The 13,383-nt window shown below is 50.5% G+C and overlaps 1 protein-coding gene across 1 annotated transcript in view; it reads right to left on the reverse strand.

Annotated features, from left to right (window-relative positions):
- Rab3-GEF (Rab3 GDP-GTP exchange factor) overlaps positions 1-8,667 on the reverse strand; it is a 43,760-nt gene extending 35,093 nt beyond the window's left edge. The window contains exons 1-3 of the mRNA XM_037214306.1: positions 8,406-8,667; positions 4,625-4,771; positions 1-173 (exon numbers count right to left, since the gene is read on the reverse strand). The exon at positions 1-173 is cut by the window's left edge and continues 747 nt beyond it. Coding sequence (XP_037070201.1) covers positions 1-173; positions 4,625-4,771; positions 8,406-8,667 — 582 coding nt within the window. The remainder of the gene's footprint in view (positions 174-4,624; positions 4,772-8,405) is intronic.
- Positions 8,668-13,383: the final 4,716 nt, after the last annotated feature.

Consider the following 13,383-nt stretch of genomic DNA (forward strand, 5'->3'; position numbering starts at 1 on the left):
CCACCAGCTGTCGGCTCGCACGCGCGGCAGACCGTGCACAGTGGTGTTGCTGAGGAACCGGTCCAGCAGTCGCTCCAGCTCTTCACGAACGGTAGGATCGCCGTGCCAACCGTGCGCCCGCGCCATGGCCTTGCAGGTCACGTGGGGGTCGAGAGGTGACCTGCCGGCTTCCACTACGGGCGCGAGAAGCGGATGGAGCGCTCGGTTTCTTAGTGTGTGGAATGGGCGAGCGAACGAGAGGTGCAACTCCCCTTGTGATGATGGTCGGCTAGGCTTTAGAGGGCGAGAAAAGAGGTGAGGCAGAATAGGGAGAAATCATCTGAAGCAAGCTGAAGTAAGGACAGGTTTGAACAGGTATTCACATCTGTGCATAAAGAGTGGGCAACGCTTACACTAGGACAGGCAAAGAGATGGCAGGCAGGCAAAGAGATACACTAGGCAGGCAAGATGAGATCCATGCAAAGAGAGAGTCCAAGAACAGGCCAACCCTTTGGTGTCTAGGACGCGAGAGGGAGGAACACCACAGCCTGCACGAACCACGCCCGGAGTACCTCTGCGGCTGACCGGCACCCGGTCATACCATACCATGGTAGCGCGTCCATTTTGGGTAGCTAGCATCATACATCACTAGCTGAGCACCACTTTGTGTGTGGACATTGCACATAGGTCGATCGCATACGCAGCGCGTCTCATTTTTTGTCGGTGTCAGCTGCAAAGCGGTGTTTACATTACAGTGTTCCTCACAGGTCGTGTCTGCCACCCATTGATGATTATACGTATTTGGTTGAGGTGGAGAGGGGAGGTATCAGTGGGCAGCAGCGAGGAACATTACCTTCACTTGAAATCATCAAGGTCTACGCAATCCAGTTAATGAGCACAAACCACCCCCTTGATATTGGACGGCGACCAAAGGTATGCATCGCGATGGCGTGGAGGCAAACAGAGATCCCCAGGCTTTTGTGGAAAGCTGTGTGCTCATGGCTCTGCTCATCGATCAGGACACTAAAGCAGAGCAATTACCTTTACAGTCATCGTCATGGCAATATAGCAACACAAAATTTCGCCTATACATATTAGCATGGCCATTAAATATGAATCCTCGCAATAGTTGCTATCATTCATTATCCTGCACCATTGTACACAAGTAGGTCTATGTGATGCACGATATGCGTACATCTTCATGCTATTACCACATAAAGACATCAGTAAACTTCAAGTTCTTATACCGAATAACTGATGCCGGCAAACCCATCTGAGACAACCTCCCGTCGACAGTGACTCTAGCGCAGTCCATAAATCACACACATACTTTGTGCTGACCCATCTGAGACAACCTCCCGTCGACAGTGCCCGTAGCGCAGTCCGTAAATCACGCATATACTGCGTGCTTACCACGTCAAAGAAGTTTGACGCATCAATCACGTGAGTTCGTGGAACGCAACAACGCCGGTTGAAACTTCGTTTGCAGAATGAATGCTCTCAACAAAACCGAAGCCGGCGTGTGTCTGTCGCTCTTATGTCTTGTGTCGAATCCCACACCCGTCGCTCACTATTGAAAAGGCTCGGCAGGTCGGACAAGATCGTGCTGCTCTTTCTTGATATACCAGTAGGGTGTATATCAATAGGGGCATTTTTGGCACGGGATGTGCCAAGTGCCATCTAGATAAGTTACTTTTAAAAGCCGTTTCTAGCGCCTAAACATTGTGTGTACGATTTTATCCAGTGATAACTTTTTCAAGACGCCAGTGGTACCACGTCCGCCCATTATTTGAACATGTTAATAACGATAACAAATGTGCCTTGATAATCTTCACATTTTCGTTATGCGGTAACAAGGCATGCTGTTTCAAATGGGATGTTCCACATTTGAAGAACTTGAAGCAAGAATCAGATATCATTGAACAGGCTCACTTATAACTATTGGCATGCTTTCAAGTGGAAGAGACTGCGCTTGACAACACTATTTCTCTGTGTAGTGAATATGCTCCCCAATGCGTCATTGTTTGATTGCGCCTCGTAGCTTGCACAACATTGAGAGCCAGTTGACGACCGTTATGTATGGGAATCCTGCTCACGAACGCCACACATGAACGACTCGGCAATTGCACTTTTTGTTGGCAGTGATCGCCGCATGGCTAATGAAATGGTATGATTTGAATGACATTATCATAGTGTCATGGATGTCTGGGTGACCTTGACATAGTCTCTCCGAAAAAGCATCCACATCTTCGCGGGCGTGGAACTCAGCAACTAGGGTGTTAAGGTCTTAAGAAAGGCATAGCTGTGAAATGCACCGAATGATCTTCAAGATGGCGCTTTCATTTTAAAACCCCATACAAATGTTGAACACTCCCTTTAATGTTTGATCTTCAATCTATTAAATGGGTCAATGCCAGCTATTCTCATCCTGCAAGGTCCAAGGTCATGCAATGTCCTGCAAGGATGCCAATATTGCAATGTTGGGCTCCAATTTTATATTGTAACGGTGCCAGTGATGAGTGTTTTTTAATCCGGCGTCGGCGTATTGTGGCGCCCAGAATAGAGGACGTCTTTTCAGGTAGCGTTGACTCTCGACCATAACCGTATGCGGGCACATCTTCAGGCGAGGTACTGACCCCGTACCCTGCCAAGGCAATCTAAAAATGTGTGTACTAGCTTCTAAAAAAATCAGAGTAGCAAGGTACAATATCAACCTATCGACTTTTTCAGGCATTGTGTTGAAGAAGCAAAAAACTGATGTGCGTCACCAACCCGCGGGAATCTTTCGCGAATTCCACCTTGATATGAAAGGGGCCCGCAAAAAAAACATAGCTGGTGACAGTCACAAAAACACGAAACGACCGAACTCACTTCGCAATAAACTCAATCTTTTCCACGATGCCACTAACAATCCGACACAAAACCTGAACGCGCGTTATTGAGGGACGATGAAGCAACCGACCAACCACGCGGTCTGATACGCGCGATCGGGGATGTGACTGCAAGGTGACGCTCATTTCAACACCGTTGTCTTGGCAACGTGAGGTGTAGTCTACGCCGCCGCACATATCTGCACCACATTTGGAGACAGATGAGAGTAGGGAGATCAATAACCAGTGGCGTAGCTGCACTGCGCAACACTCCCGCCCGTTGTTGACACTGGTCATCGACCGAGGTCCCGGAAGTCACGCACACGTGGCTTCGATATCCTCTTCCACGCAAAAACGCCGTCCTAATCTTGCATGTCTTAAGCAAGGAGCTTCGCTGTAATTGGAGTCCCACCCCAGCCACATCCCAGTCCCGGCGAAGGACCCGTGTTGCAGCCCTACCCCCCCCCCCCCCCTCCCTCCCCCCCCCCCCCGCCTAGCTCCCGTTCTGCACGCGCACCAGCCCGACTGCCGCAGCGATCTGCCCTGCTCGAAACTCATAGTCACATTACGCGACGCGGGGCCGAATAGCCACATCCGAGAAGACCGTTCTAAGACGCAGAGGTTTCTGGTTTATATCGAAAAAGCCTTTCTTCTCGCGTCTCCTGGAGCTTCTTGGAAACTCCCGCCATTGTAGAGGCTCTCGGAACAAATTTATTAGGTTCGTAACCTTGAAGGAAATTGTACGATGCTTTCTACAAAAACATGATGTAGCCCCAAAACAGGAAAACCAAATACGTCTCAAACTTGCAGCTTTTCTGGAAATGGCCTCATCCGCACAAGATAGCCTTTCAATATGCAAACAGGGTCAGCTGATGCGGCAGGTGTCTGTCTCTACGTTGTCAACACAAGTGGCGTATTTACAAAAATTGCTGATGAACACAGGTGGTTTAGGTCGTATTATCAGATAGTAGTATTTGTTATCTCTTTTCACCATATCATTATCAGACAGAAGTCCAAGCTGGTACCAAGTCTGGAATGCACTAAAACTGGGCTAAACAGATGCCCACCCTGGCTTAGTCGGTATGCTCATGGAATGTTGACAGGTCTGCCCAAATAGCCAGTAAATTTTACTCCAAAAGCGATTTTTTTCGCAGTTATTCTCGTCATTTCACGTTTGCGCACTTTATAATTCGATCCCACGTGACGACATTCGCAACGTAGAAGGACAAACAGGCACATGATGACGGTGAAAAACGCAGGAAGCAAAAGTTCCAAGCTATTTTGGTAGACATAACGACAAAAAATTGATTTCTTTCTGATGGATCCTATTCCTTCCGTGCATTTCAAGTCTAGCACCAAAATGACAGCCCTGTCTTATTCATTTCGTCGGGAACGGCGGAGAAATATGCATTAAGCATTCCGTTTCTTCGCCGACACGGCCAACTAACTCCCTACGTTCCGGTACTGATAAAAACTAAGAGAGCAGAACGGACTCTGTTGAGTGTATCGTACGGCGTAAGCATGCTGTGCTGCTCAATGGGGTCACACCGACAAGCGCTCGATCATATTGTCCATGAATGGAAAATACGGCCGTGCTATTACGGTTCAATTAAGTGCCTGGCGTACCTCAAAGGCGCTCTGAGGTTAAGGCTCCTTAGCCACGAATGCCCACTGCTGTCGCCTAACGTTAAGAGCGTCAAGTGCGTACTCCGGTCGATCAGGCCGGTTGAGACCTTTGAGACTCGTTCTCCGTCGAGTTTCCCTTATCCTCTTACCTTGAGAACTGCCGAGTCCGTGACTGCGGTTGAGGCTCGTCCTCCACGCGTCCCTCTTGCTGTTGGAAGCCCGCTCTGTTCTTCGGACTGCGCTTTGACGCTCCACGGGTCGGTAAAAGTTGATGCATACACCATAGCGAGTTTTACCTGCACGTGTGACAGACTCGTGAGGCATACACACAAGTCATTCATTGTCACAGCCTAGCGTGGTGCACCTTTTAACACCAGGGTGAATGATCATAAGAACATAAGTGGGTGAATGCAGTATACCTTTAAACCTAGCAAATGCTTTCACTGATTATGTGCTCATGATCACGACATGGTCATTTACGGCTGGTCGTTAGACCACGTGACTCAACACAGTCCTGAAAATCACGAACCAGCACGGCGTGATTCAGTTAAACCAAAAAAGAATCACTACTCAGCTCAGCTTAAAAAGCACATATGAGTGAAAGTGGACTTCGTTTCGACATCAATAACATACCACTTCAAAGACCCTGAGCTCGTTTTATGTAAAGCAGAACATCAGCTGACACAAGACAACCAAGCCAAAGCTGGGGCTGAGACTCCTGGCTCAAGCGCTGAAAAGAAAATTGATTCAGGCTCGATTTCAGGGCGTCATGACTCGGACCGGCTTCGAAAAAATCTGTACACCCAAAACCATGTCCACATGGTGCTAGCACCAGCGAGAAGACTCCATTACGGTAGTCTGTGAATTTTCGCAACAGTCTGATGTGAGAGTGCTTAAGCACGTGTAATGTTCTGAGCCAGTTCCGACCAATATCATTACGCTCTCAACCTCATTAATTCACGCAGATTAACACGCGCCGTGGAGCATGTACGACGTGTCGATCCTAACGAGCAACAGGCGGCGTATAATGTTGGGTTTGCGGGACCCACTCCAATGCTGCGCTTCGTGAACATGGCGGGCTATCGCAGGGAATGGGCAATATAGATAATCGATAATGGAGCCACGGTGTGACGTGCTGCGGCGGAGCGACCGGTGTGCTCTGCGAAACCACCACCCGTGACCGACATGAAGGTCACCAAAACGGGATCAAGTTGAAAAACACGCAGCCGTTTCGAGCTTCTGAAAGACTGATAACGCCCTTGGTAGCCGACCCATCAAACTAGCGCGGCCTGATACCGCTCTGCCATCCAAAGGCAACACCCCATGTGCCCATTTTGGGCGATTTTCAGTGTTTGATGTCACTTGATTGCCTTCTCAGGCTGCATTTATTCATTTCAACTAACTCTTTAAATAACCGAATTCAGTTAGAGAAGATCAATCAAGTGACATAAAAAACGCAACTTGGCCAAAAATAAACATATGGGGTTCTGCATTTGGAGGGGAGCACTGGTCACGTGCCTGTGCCTGCGCCTCACGCCACGGCCAGGCCGCGTTTGCGAGGGCGGCGCCGCTTTCGGTGAGCCGGCGCCGGCCGTGACGGCTCTGACAGGCGGAGTGACGGCGGTGCCTGTACGTACACACCCAGCCGCGCCACGGGGCATCGCACCGCCCACGGCCGCGCTATTTACCGATCGCACGCGCTTGTCGCGCGCCAGCTAATAAGGCGCGCGCTCGGGTGGCGGCGGACGTGCGACGTTAACGGCGCGAGCGCCCGCGTCACGGGCTCTCACTGGAAGCAGCGCAAACACGTTGCATACGTACCGGGAAGTGCTGGTTATAGATGAGCTACACGGAGGTAGGTGATTAAATCGATGACAACGGAGAAACAGAAAAACAAAACGCGCGCACCGATTCGGCGCATCAGCTGCTCTGTTATAGTGCTGCTGGTTCTTGTGTTGACGCAGTGTTTCGAATCATTTGGTATCCTCTTGTTCTAGTTAAATCGGAGAGCTTTTGCGTTTGCTCGTTGAAATGCCAGAGATGAACATCCAACATAAAACTTGCAGAACCATTGCTTTTAATCCTGTTTTATTTGGGGGAGGGGCCGTTGGAGCCCTGAAGTGGGTCCTTTGGGAGGTGCACACGCAGTGGCGGTGCACAGCCTGGTGGCGTCTTAGTTCACACTGTTACAGGCAAAGATGATGCGGGGAAGTGGCGGCGTTTCAGTCGTCTTTGGTTTGATGGAGTGAAAAAGCCGCTTTTGGAACAAGTATTTTCTGTTCGTCCCACGCGTGAAAATAGCCTTTGTTTAGCCCAGCGTTTCGGCACCTGTTAAAACCAAGCCAACCCACTCCTGCTAGAACTAAACCAAGCCAACCCACTCCTGCTAGAACTAAACCAAGCCAACCCACTCCTGCTAGAACTAAACCAAGCCAACCCACTCCTGCTAGAACTAAACCGAGTCAACCCATTCCTGCTAGAACTAAACCAAGTCAACCCACTCCTGCTAGAACTAAACCAAGCCAACCCACTTCTGCTAAAACTAAACCAATCCAGCCCACTCCTGCTAAAACTAAAACAAGCCAACCCACTCCTGCTAAAACTAAACCAAGTCAACCCACTCCTGCTATAACTAAACCAAGTCAACCCACTCCTGCTAGAATTAAACCAAGCCAACCCACTCCTGCTAGAACTAAACCAAGTCAACCCACTCCTGCTAGAATTAAACCAAGCCAACCCACTCCTGCTAGAACTAAACCAAGTCAACCCACTCCTGCTAGAACTAAACCAAGCCAACCCACTCCTGCTAGAACTAAACCAAGCCAACCCACTTCTGCTAAAACTAAACCAATCCAGCCCACTCCTGCTAAAACTAAACCAAGCCAACCCACTCCTGCTAAAACTAAACCAAGTCAACCCACTCCTGCTAGCACTAAACCAAGGTATCCCACTCCTGCTGTAACTAAACTAAACCGACCCACTCCTGCTAGAACTAAACCAATCCAGCCCACTCCTGCTAAAACTAAACCAAGCCAACCCACTCCTGCTAGAAACTAAACCAAGCCAACCCACCCCTGCCAAAACTAAACCAAGCCAACCCACTCCTGCTAAAACTAAACCAAGCCAACCCACTCCTGCTGAATCTAAACCAAGCCAATCCACTCCTGCTAAATCCAAACCAAGCCAACCTACCCCTGTTAAAACTAAACCAAGCCAACCCACTCCTGTTAAAACTAAACCAAGGCAACTTACGATATGTTTTACGCTATACTGACCGCCGCCCATCTTTTAGTTCAGCCAATTTGTGCTCGGAAAAGAAAGGAAGCCATCCTCTACCCCCTGCCCGTAATGGAGCTGAGAGGAATCATATTGATTCTAATAAGTCGCACTTGCCGTGTCACGTACACCTGGTGAACCTTCCCTCTACTCACCGGTTGCTCTCCCGCAGTCCACCGCCACCAGGGGCTCCCGCCGGTGAGTGTAGTCCCATGCACGCTACTGAGCCACTCCGCCTCTTTTTGTGCAGGCTACCAGTGAGCAGGCACCCGGGCTCCAGCCGCCGGCTAATGCCTTGCTGGTGAGCAGACACCTAAGCCAGCACCCGAGTGCCTCTTACCACGTGCTTGCCAGTGAAAATGAGCAGCTAACCTAGCCCTAAATCACAAATGCTTTCACCTGAGTCTGTGCCGCTGAGCAGGAACGGCAGACATCACCCACACATTGCTCTTGGGGTCACTGCCATTGAACGGTGCTATGAGCCCCAGCCCAAAGCATCAGCCCTCCTCCAGCCGCGGTCACGGTGCGACTGTCATGGCAGCCGCTGACAACATCCCTGTCCGGCCTAATTGCTTCCAACCCTAACATGAGGCTAAGGCTCTCACCCAAGTCCTCACTGGCGAGGAGCGAACTCCTCGCCCATCCCTCGCTCACCTGAGTCCTTGTCGGTGAGGGAGAACACGAAGCTGGCCGCCTCGCGCAGCACCGTCTTCTTGGGGCCGACCGAGACGCAGCCCTCCGGCTGGCAGAAGCAGACCACGTCCAGCGGCAGCGCGAAGTCGGCGTGCTCCTCGGGCGGGTAGCGACGCAGCAGCTCGGGCGTCTGGACGGCCGAGGTGCGCGACGGCGCGCGCGTGCCCACCAGCACCAGGTAGTCCACGAGCCGCGGACAGAGCGGGCGCCGCTCGGTGGCCATGGCGGCGAGCGTCTGCCAGCGGCCGCCGACGCCGCTTATCGGCCCGCTGGTGGCGTAGATAGGCGGCGGGGCGGCCCGGCGCCGACTGCCGGCGGCGATAGTCGGTCAGGGCCGGCCACCCGCGGGGGTGGCACGGCGGAGGGGCGCCGTCGGCCGCAGGCCGCGGGGACGCAACACGGGAAGCGGGCGATGGCTGCGCTGCTACAGGTGGCCTGCCAGCGACAGATTGGAGCCTTTTTCATCTCAGAAAACATCGGGGAATGATGGTGGACATTTGACAAAACTAGGAAATGGGTAATCCGAAGCAAGAACATGTCGCCGCACTTATTTCTATCTGCTTAGCTATGTAGCTCGTAATTGTGGGGTCCAATCACCTTAACTGTCATCCCCACTACGTCATGGAATCCATCGTCCACGCAATGTCATCGATTAAATCTTAAAAAAACAGGATTAGAAGTCCACCACTAATACAAAAGTCTCTAACTTCTAGACACACGTCAAACTTCCGTGAAGACGCCTCATTCTGCGCGGTACGATCAGAGCCTCGGCATATCCGCGAACGTCTCACATCAGATTGTACATATTACATTGCATTGTATTGCGTTGTATTCTCATATTACATTGCATTACATTGTTAGTCCGTCGTAAATCAAAAAGACCATCGCTTGAGAGCATGTCGCCCGGCAATGTGTCGTTTCCGGGTTAACCTGCCGCCCTCTTCGGCGGGTGTGCCGCACTGAGCGCGCCGTCCCGATGACCTTGCGCCCCCCCCCCCCCCCCTCCTTCCCGGTCACGTGGCTCGATGTGAGAGGTGCGTGCGACGGCCCGTCGACGTATCCGCTCGATGAATCGCCCCACGCTCCAGCACTCAGTCATGCGCTTCGGTGATGGCCTCAAGCCGGATCCAGCACAGTTGGAATCGCGCCAGCTGCCGCTGAGATGTGATTGGATCCGGGTCGTTTAGTCACGGCGTGAGGAGCGAGATTTGTGACGTTTTCGGTCCGGTGGAGAACAGGAGCGCGAGTCAGTAAGCCTCGGTGCTCGTATGCGGGGACTGTGGGCCCGTTGAACAGACCTCTGTGTCCAATGTGGCTTGGAATCGTGAAACAGAGTAGCCAAGACCGCGACAGTGGAACCATACACGTGTAACGCTCGCCCCGAAAAGATGGGATACTTTCCATCCGGTCAATTTGAGACCCACTGAACAAGGATGATGGATGTAACCCGTTTTCTGGATGGTTTCAGCAGTAACTATGATACAGACCGGAAATATTAAAGGATGCACAAAAACGAGACAATGGCTGCGTGTGATGGAATCGCAGGCATGTGCCAGTATTGCAACCTTGCGGTTTCAACAGCTCTAACAGTTACTTGCCGATTAAAAAACATGAAAACTGATGCCAAGACCTCAAGAGGAAATATACAAATCTTATAAAAGTCATGTCATTGAAATGGACTCTCACCCGTAGAAATGGAGTGCAAACTTGCAGCAGCGAAATAAATAGTCAAACGTCATCACCACCGCCAGGGGCGACCCACCAAATAGCCAAGTATGTCTATGCAATGAAATTCGCCGAACAATTTATGCACCTTTGTGAGTTGCGGATTATCTCAAAAGTCGGCAGAGATCAGCGCAGAGCGGAAGTGAGCGGGACCCTATAAGGTCTCGTGTAATCATATTCGGCCCCATTCGGGATTCCCACACAAACGTCCTCTCGCCAAAAAATCTACCTACCAAAACATCGGAGTCCCTTGGCTGAGATGCATTAAGGGTCAAAATCTCGCTTCTGACCATATATATTGTAGTCACGGCGCTGTTTGGTTTATCTAATTTCTAAGACACACCTACTATGTTAATGATTTGGTATGATCTGCCAAGAAGATGCTTGCCATGATATTGACCGTGTGGCGAGCCTTCGGTGAGTCACAAAATGTGGTGTAGGCAGTTCGATGCGTCTTCTGAGGGCCTAAACGATTTCTCTCATATTTTTGGGATCAGGTGGAATGTGGTACTCAATCATGAAAAATCAAAGAAAGCCGGCATCCAGGGGTTTAGGTTTTAACAAAACGGTCAAAAGAAATAAAGCTTTACAACCATATTTGCCAAAGCCAATGCAGAGCCAATGAGTTCCCCAGCACCGACCACCGAAAAACTCAGGGCTTGGGTTTAGCGAAAGTACCGGAGAAAATCAGGATTCAACGTTTAATTTTTTAGACAGCTCGCGAGGCTAGGGACTCGGGTCTGAAAAAAGAGCCAACGAAAGCGAGGAGCCAGAGTCTTTTGGGGGCAAAAGGACGAGGGACATCTAGGTACAGTGTGGTTTTCGTCAAAGAACCAATAGAGATCGATATTCAGTGCTGGGATTTCGTAACTGAACCATGACAACCAGGAACCAACATTGGTAGTCGGCACATGTATGGCCGACAGCGCTCCCCTGAACTCCACCAGAGCCGACGGGGCGTTCCGCGTTGCTGCTCTTCATCGACAGAATCGTGTCGGTTGAGTGATCGCGGAGCCAATGCGAAGGTACGGCGCGTCGCTAAAACTTCGCGGAAAGCTCGCCGTGGTCGATGCGACCGAGCATCTTTGGAAGGCGCGTCCCACGGCTTGAGCCAGGCGACCCTCGACTCGGTTGATGGGATGGTTCTGACCGCTTTGACCACAGATCCCCTTCGAATGACCGGACCGGTTGGTACAAATATTGAATACAAGATATGCTTGAGCCATAAGCTTTGCAACTGTCTGTCCATTCAAAAACTGTATGCCCTTTCGTTTATAATTCCTCACAGATTTAACACACTAGCTGGTCTAAAGAAAGACGCTCGCAATTTGCTACCAGACTTGTAGTCGGACACAATGGCCGCTAATTTCCATTAAGCGGGAACTAACCAGCAACTACGGCCGTTTTCATAACACGACGAGCGTGTGTCCCCAGCGCGGCAAAACACGACCACGCCGACCGGAAAGGTCAAATCCCACATCAGCTGGTAAAGAACCAATGACGACGTAGCTGGACGTGCAGCGCATGGTGGCGCCAAGCCCAGGAGACGCCGCGTTGTGAGCATGGCCGGCCTTCCTGGCCGCCGCCGGCGCGCTGGGCGGCGGCCACTCGTGCGGGTCTGTGGCCCCTCTGCCGGATGGCGGCCCTCATGCAAGCAGTGCCTGTTGTATGTCTTTCCTGTTCTTCCTGTCCTGTTGAGACGGAGATTTGGCGGTGCGCTTCGATAAGACTCGTTTGGTAACTCTCCTACTGAAACTTGTGAGTTCCTAAACGCACTTCGAAACTTTCGTTGTTAGGATCAAGGCTAGTGAAACGGCCTGTGGGCACGGATGAATTGGTTAGGGGGCTTGCCGTCTGATCCCCACACCCATGGCGGGGAGAGTTCGAGTCCTCTTAGGCGCTCGCGATTTGACCCGGACAGGAACAGCCGGCGGCTGGTAACAGCGGCCGCGCCAAAGGTCAGATGGCGTAAGAGGGCGAGCGGACCGTGCCATAGATTACGACATTCCGAGCTTTCGCTGCAAAATTCAGCCGTTGACCCAGAACTGCGCTACCGGATAATGGGGTCTGAGCTCAGGTAACAAGCACTACTTAGCGTGCGCACTGATCCCAGAAATCTGTTGAATCAAACCGTCCATCTTAAGCGTAAAAAACGATACCTTTTGATAATGAATTTCCTTGCACTGGTGACTTTTGATAATATAAGCCGGGGTCGCAAATAACCCCCTTGTCTAAGGGTATATCTCATGGTCATGGTCCAGGTATCTACAGCGTCTCGTAAGTCCTCCAATGAGCTTGGAGGTACACTTCTTGGTGAAGATGGGACACTTACACTATATTAAAGCAGAAACAACGGCACTTATCACAATCAGGGACAGTATACGGACTCTTCTGCCCCAAAAATGATCCGAGAAATTTAGGCTTAGCGCGCCATTCATGTCTTGTCTTTCCACAAATTTGAAATGTTGAAATATGATACCATTTGGTGATTTAGGCTTCAAACCCATGCAACGTGACATTCCTGGCTGGCCCACAAAGTGTAAGCGATAACGATCAGATGAAAAGCCTCAAAATCTGGCACTGTTGGTAGAGTTGTGGTGTAATTTTGACAAATATTGTTTTAATATCGTCGGCTCAAAGTTCCACACATCATAGCTATGCTTCTTAATTAGACATTGAACATCGCCTGGTCCCGGCATTATTTTTTCGGAAACTGCGTAAAAACATCTAAACCGGTAGCAAAACTCATTTCGGGTAGTTTGCTGACGGGGGTTGGTTTATGTGGGTTGGTAGTTTGCTGACGGGGACATGGTTTCGCAATCAGTTGGAGGGGCTCCAGCCCCCAGTTTTTCCGTCAACCCTCAATTTTAGGAGGAGTGGGGAGGTATCACTGAATCTTGGAACAATCGAACAACACGTAAACGTGACAGTAGTGTTTGCTATTTTCACCTGGATAAGCCCCTTTCCTCAGCTGATTGAGAAAACGACAGCCTTGGTAAGCTGGTAGGCTGGTGCTGATAAATAACTGTAATGGACAATTATTGCAAACTTGGTCGCTAATTGCCTTACTCGAAGCTTAAATGTCTGTGATATTCGCTTTTTGCGTCGTTATTAGGGACAAAGCAAATACCAAAACGTTTCTGTAGATTTGGAGAATGACGCAAAGATATCTGTCTGGTCACATATTTTTAACAAAATGTTCTTCCCATGTTTT

This window comes from Pollicipes pollicipes, unplaced genomic scaffold (genome assembly GCF_011947565.3).
Source record: "Pollicipes pollicipes isolate AB1234 unplaced genomic scaffold, Ppol_2.1 Scaffold_3447;HRSCAF=4054_pilon_pilon_pilon, whole genome shotgun sequence".
NCBI lineage: Eukaryota > Metazoa > Arthropoda > Thecostraca > Pollicipedomorpha > Pollicipedidae > Pollicipes > Pollicipes pollicipes.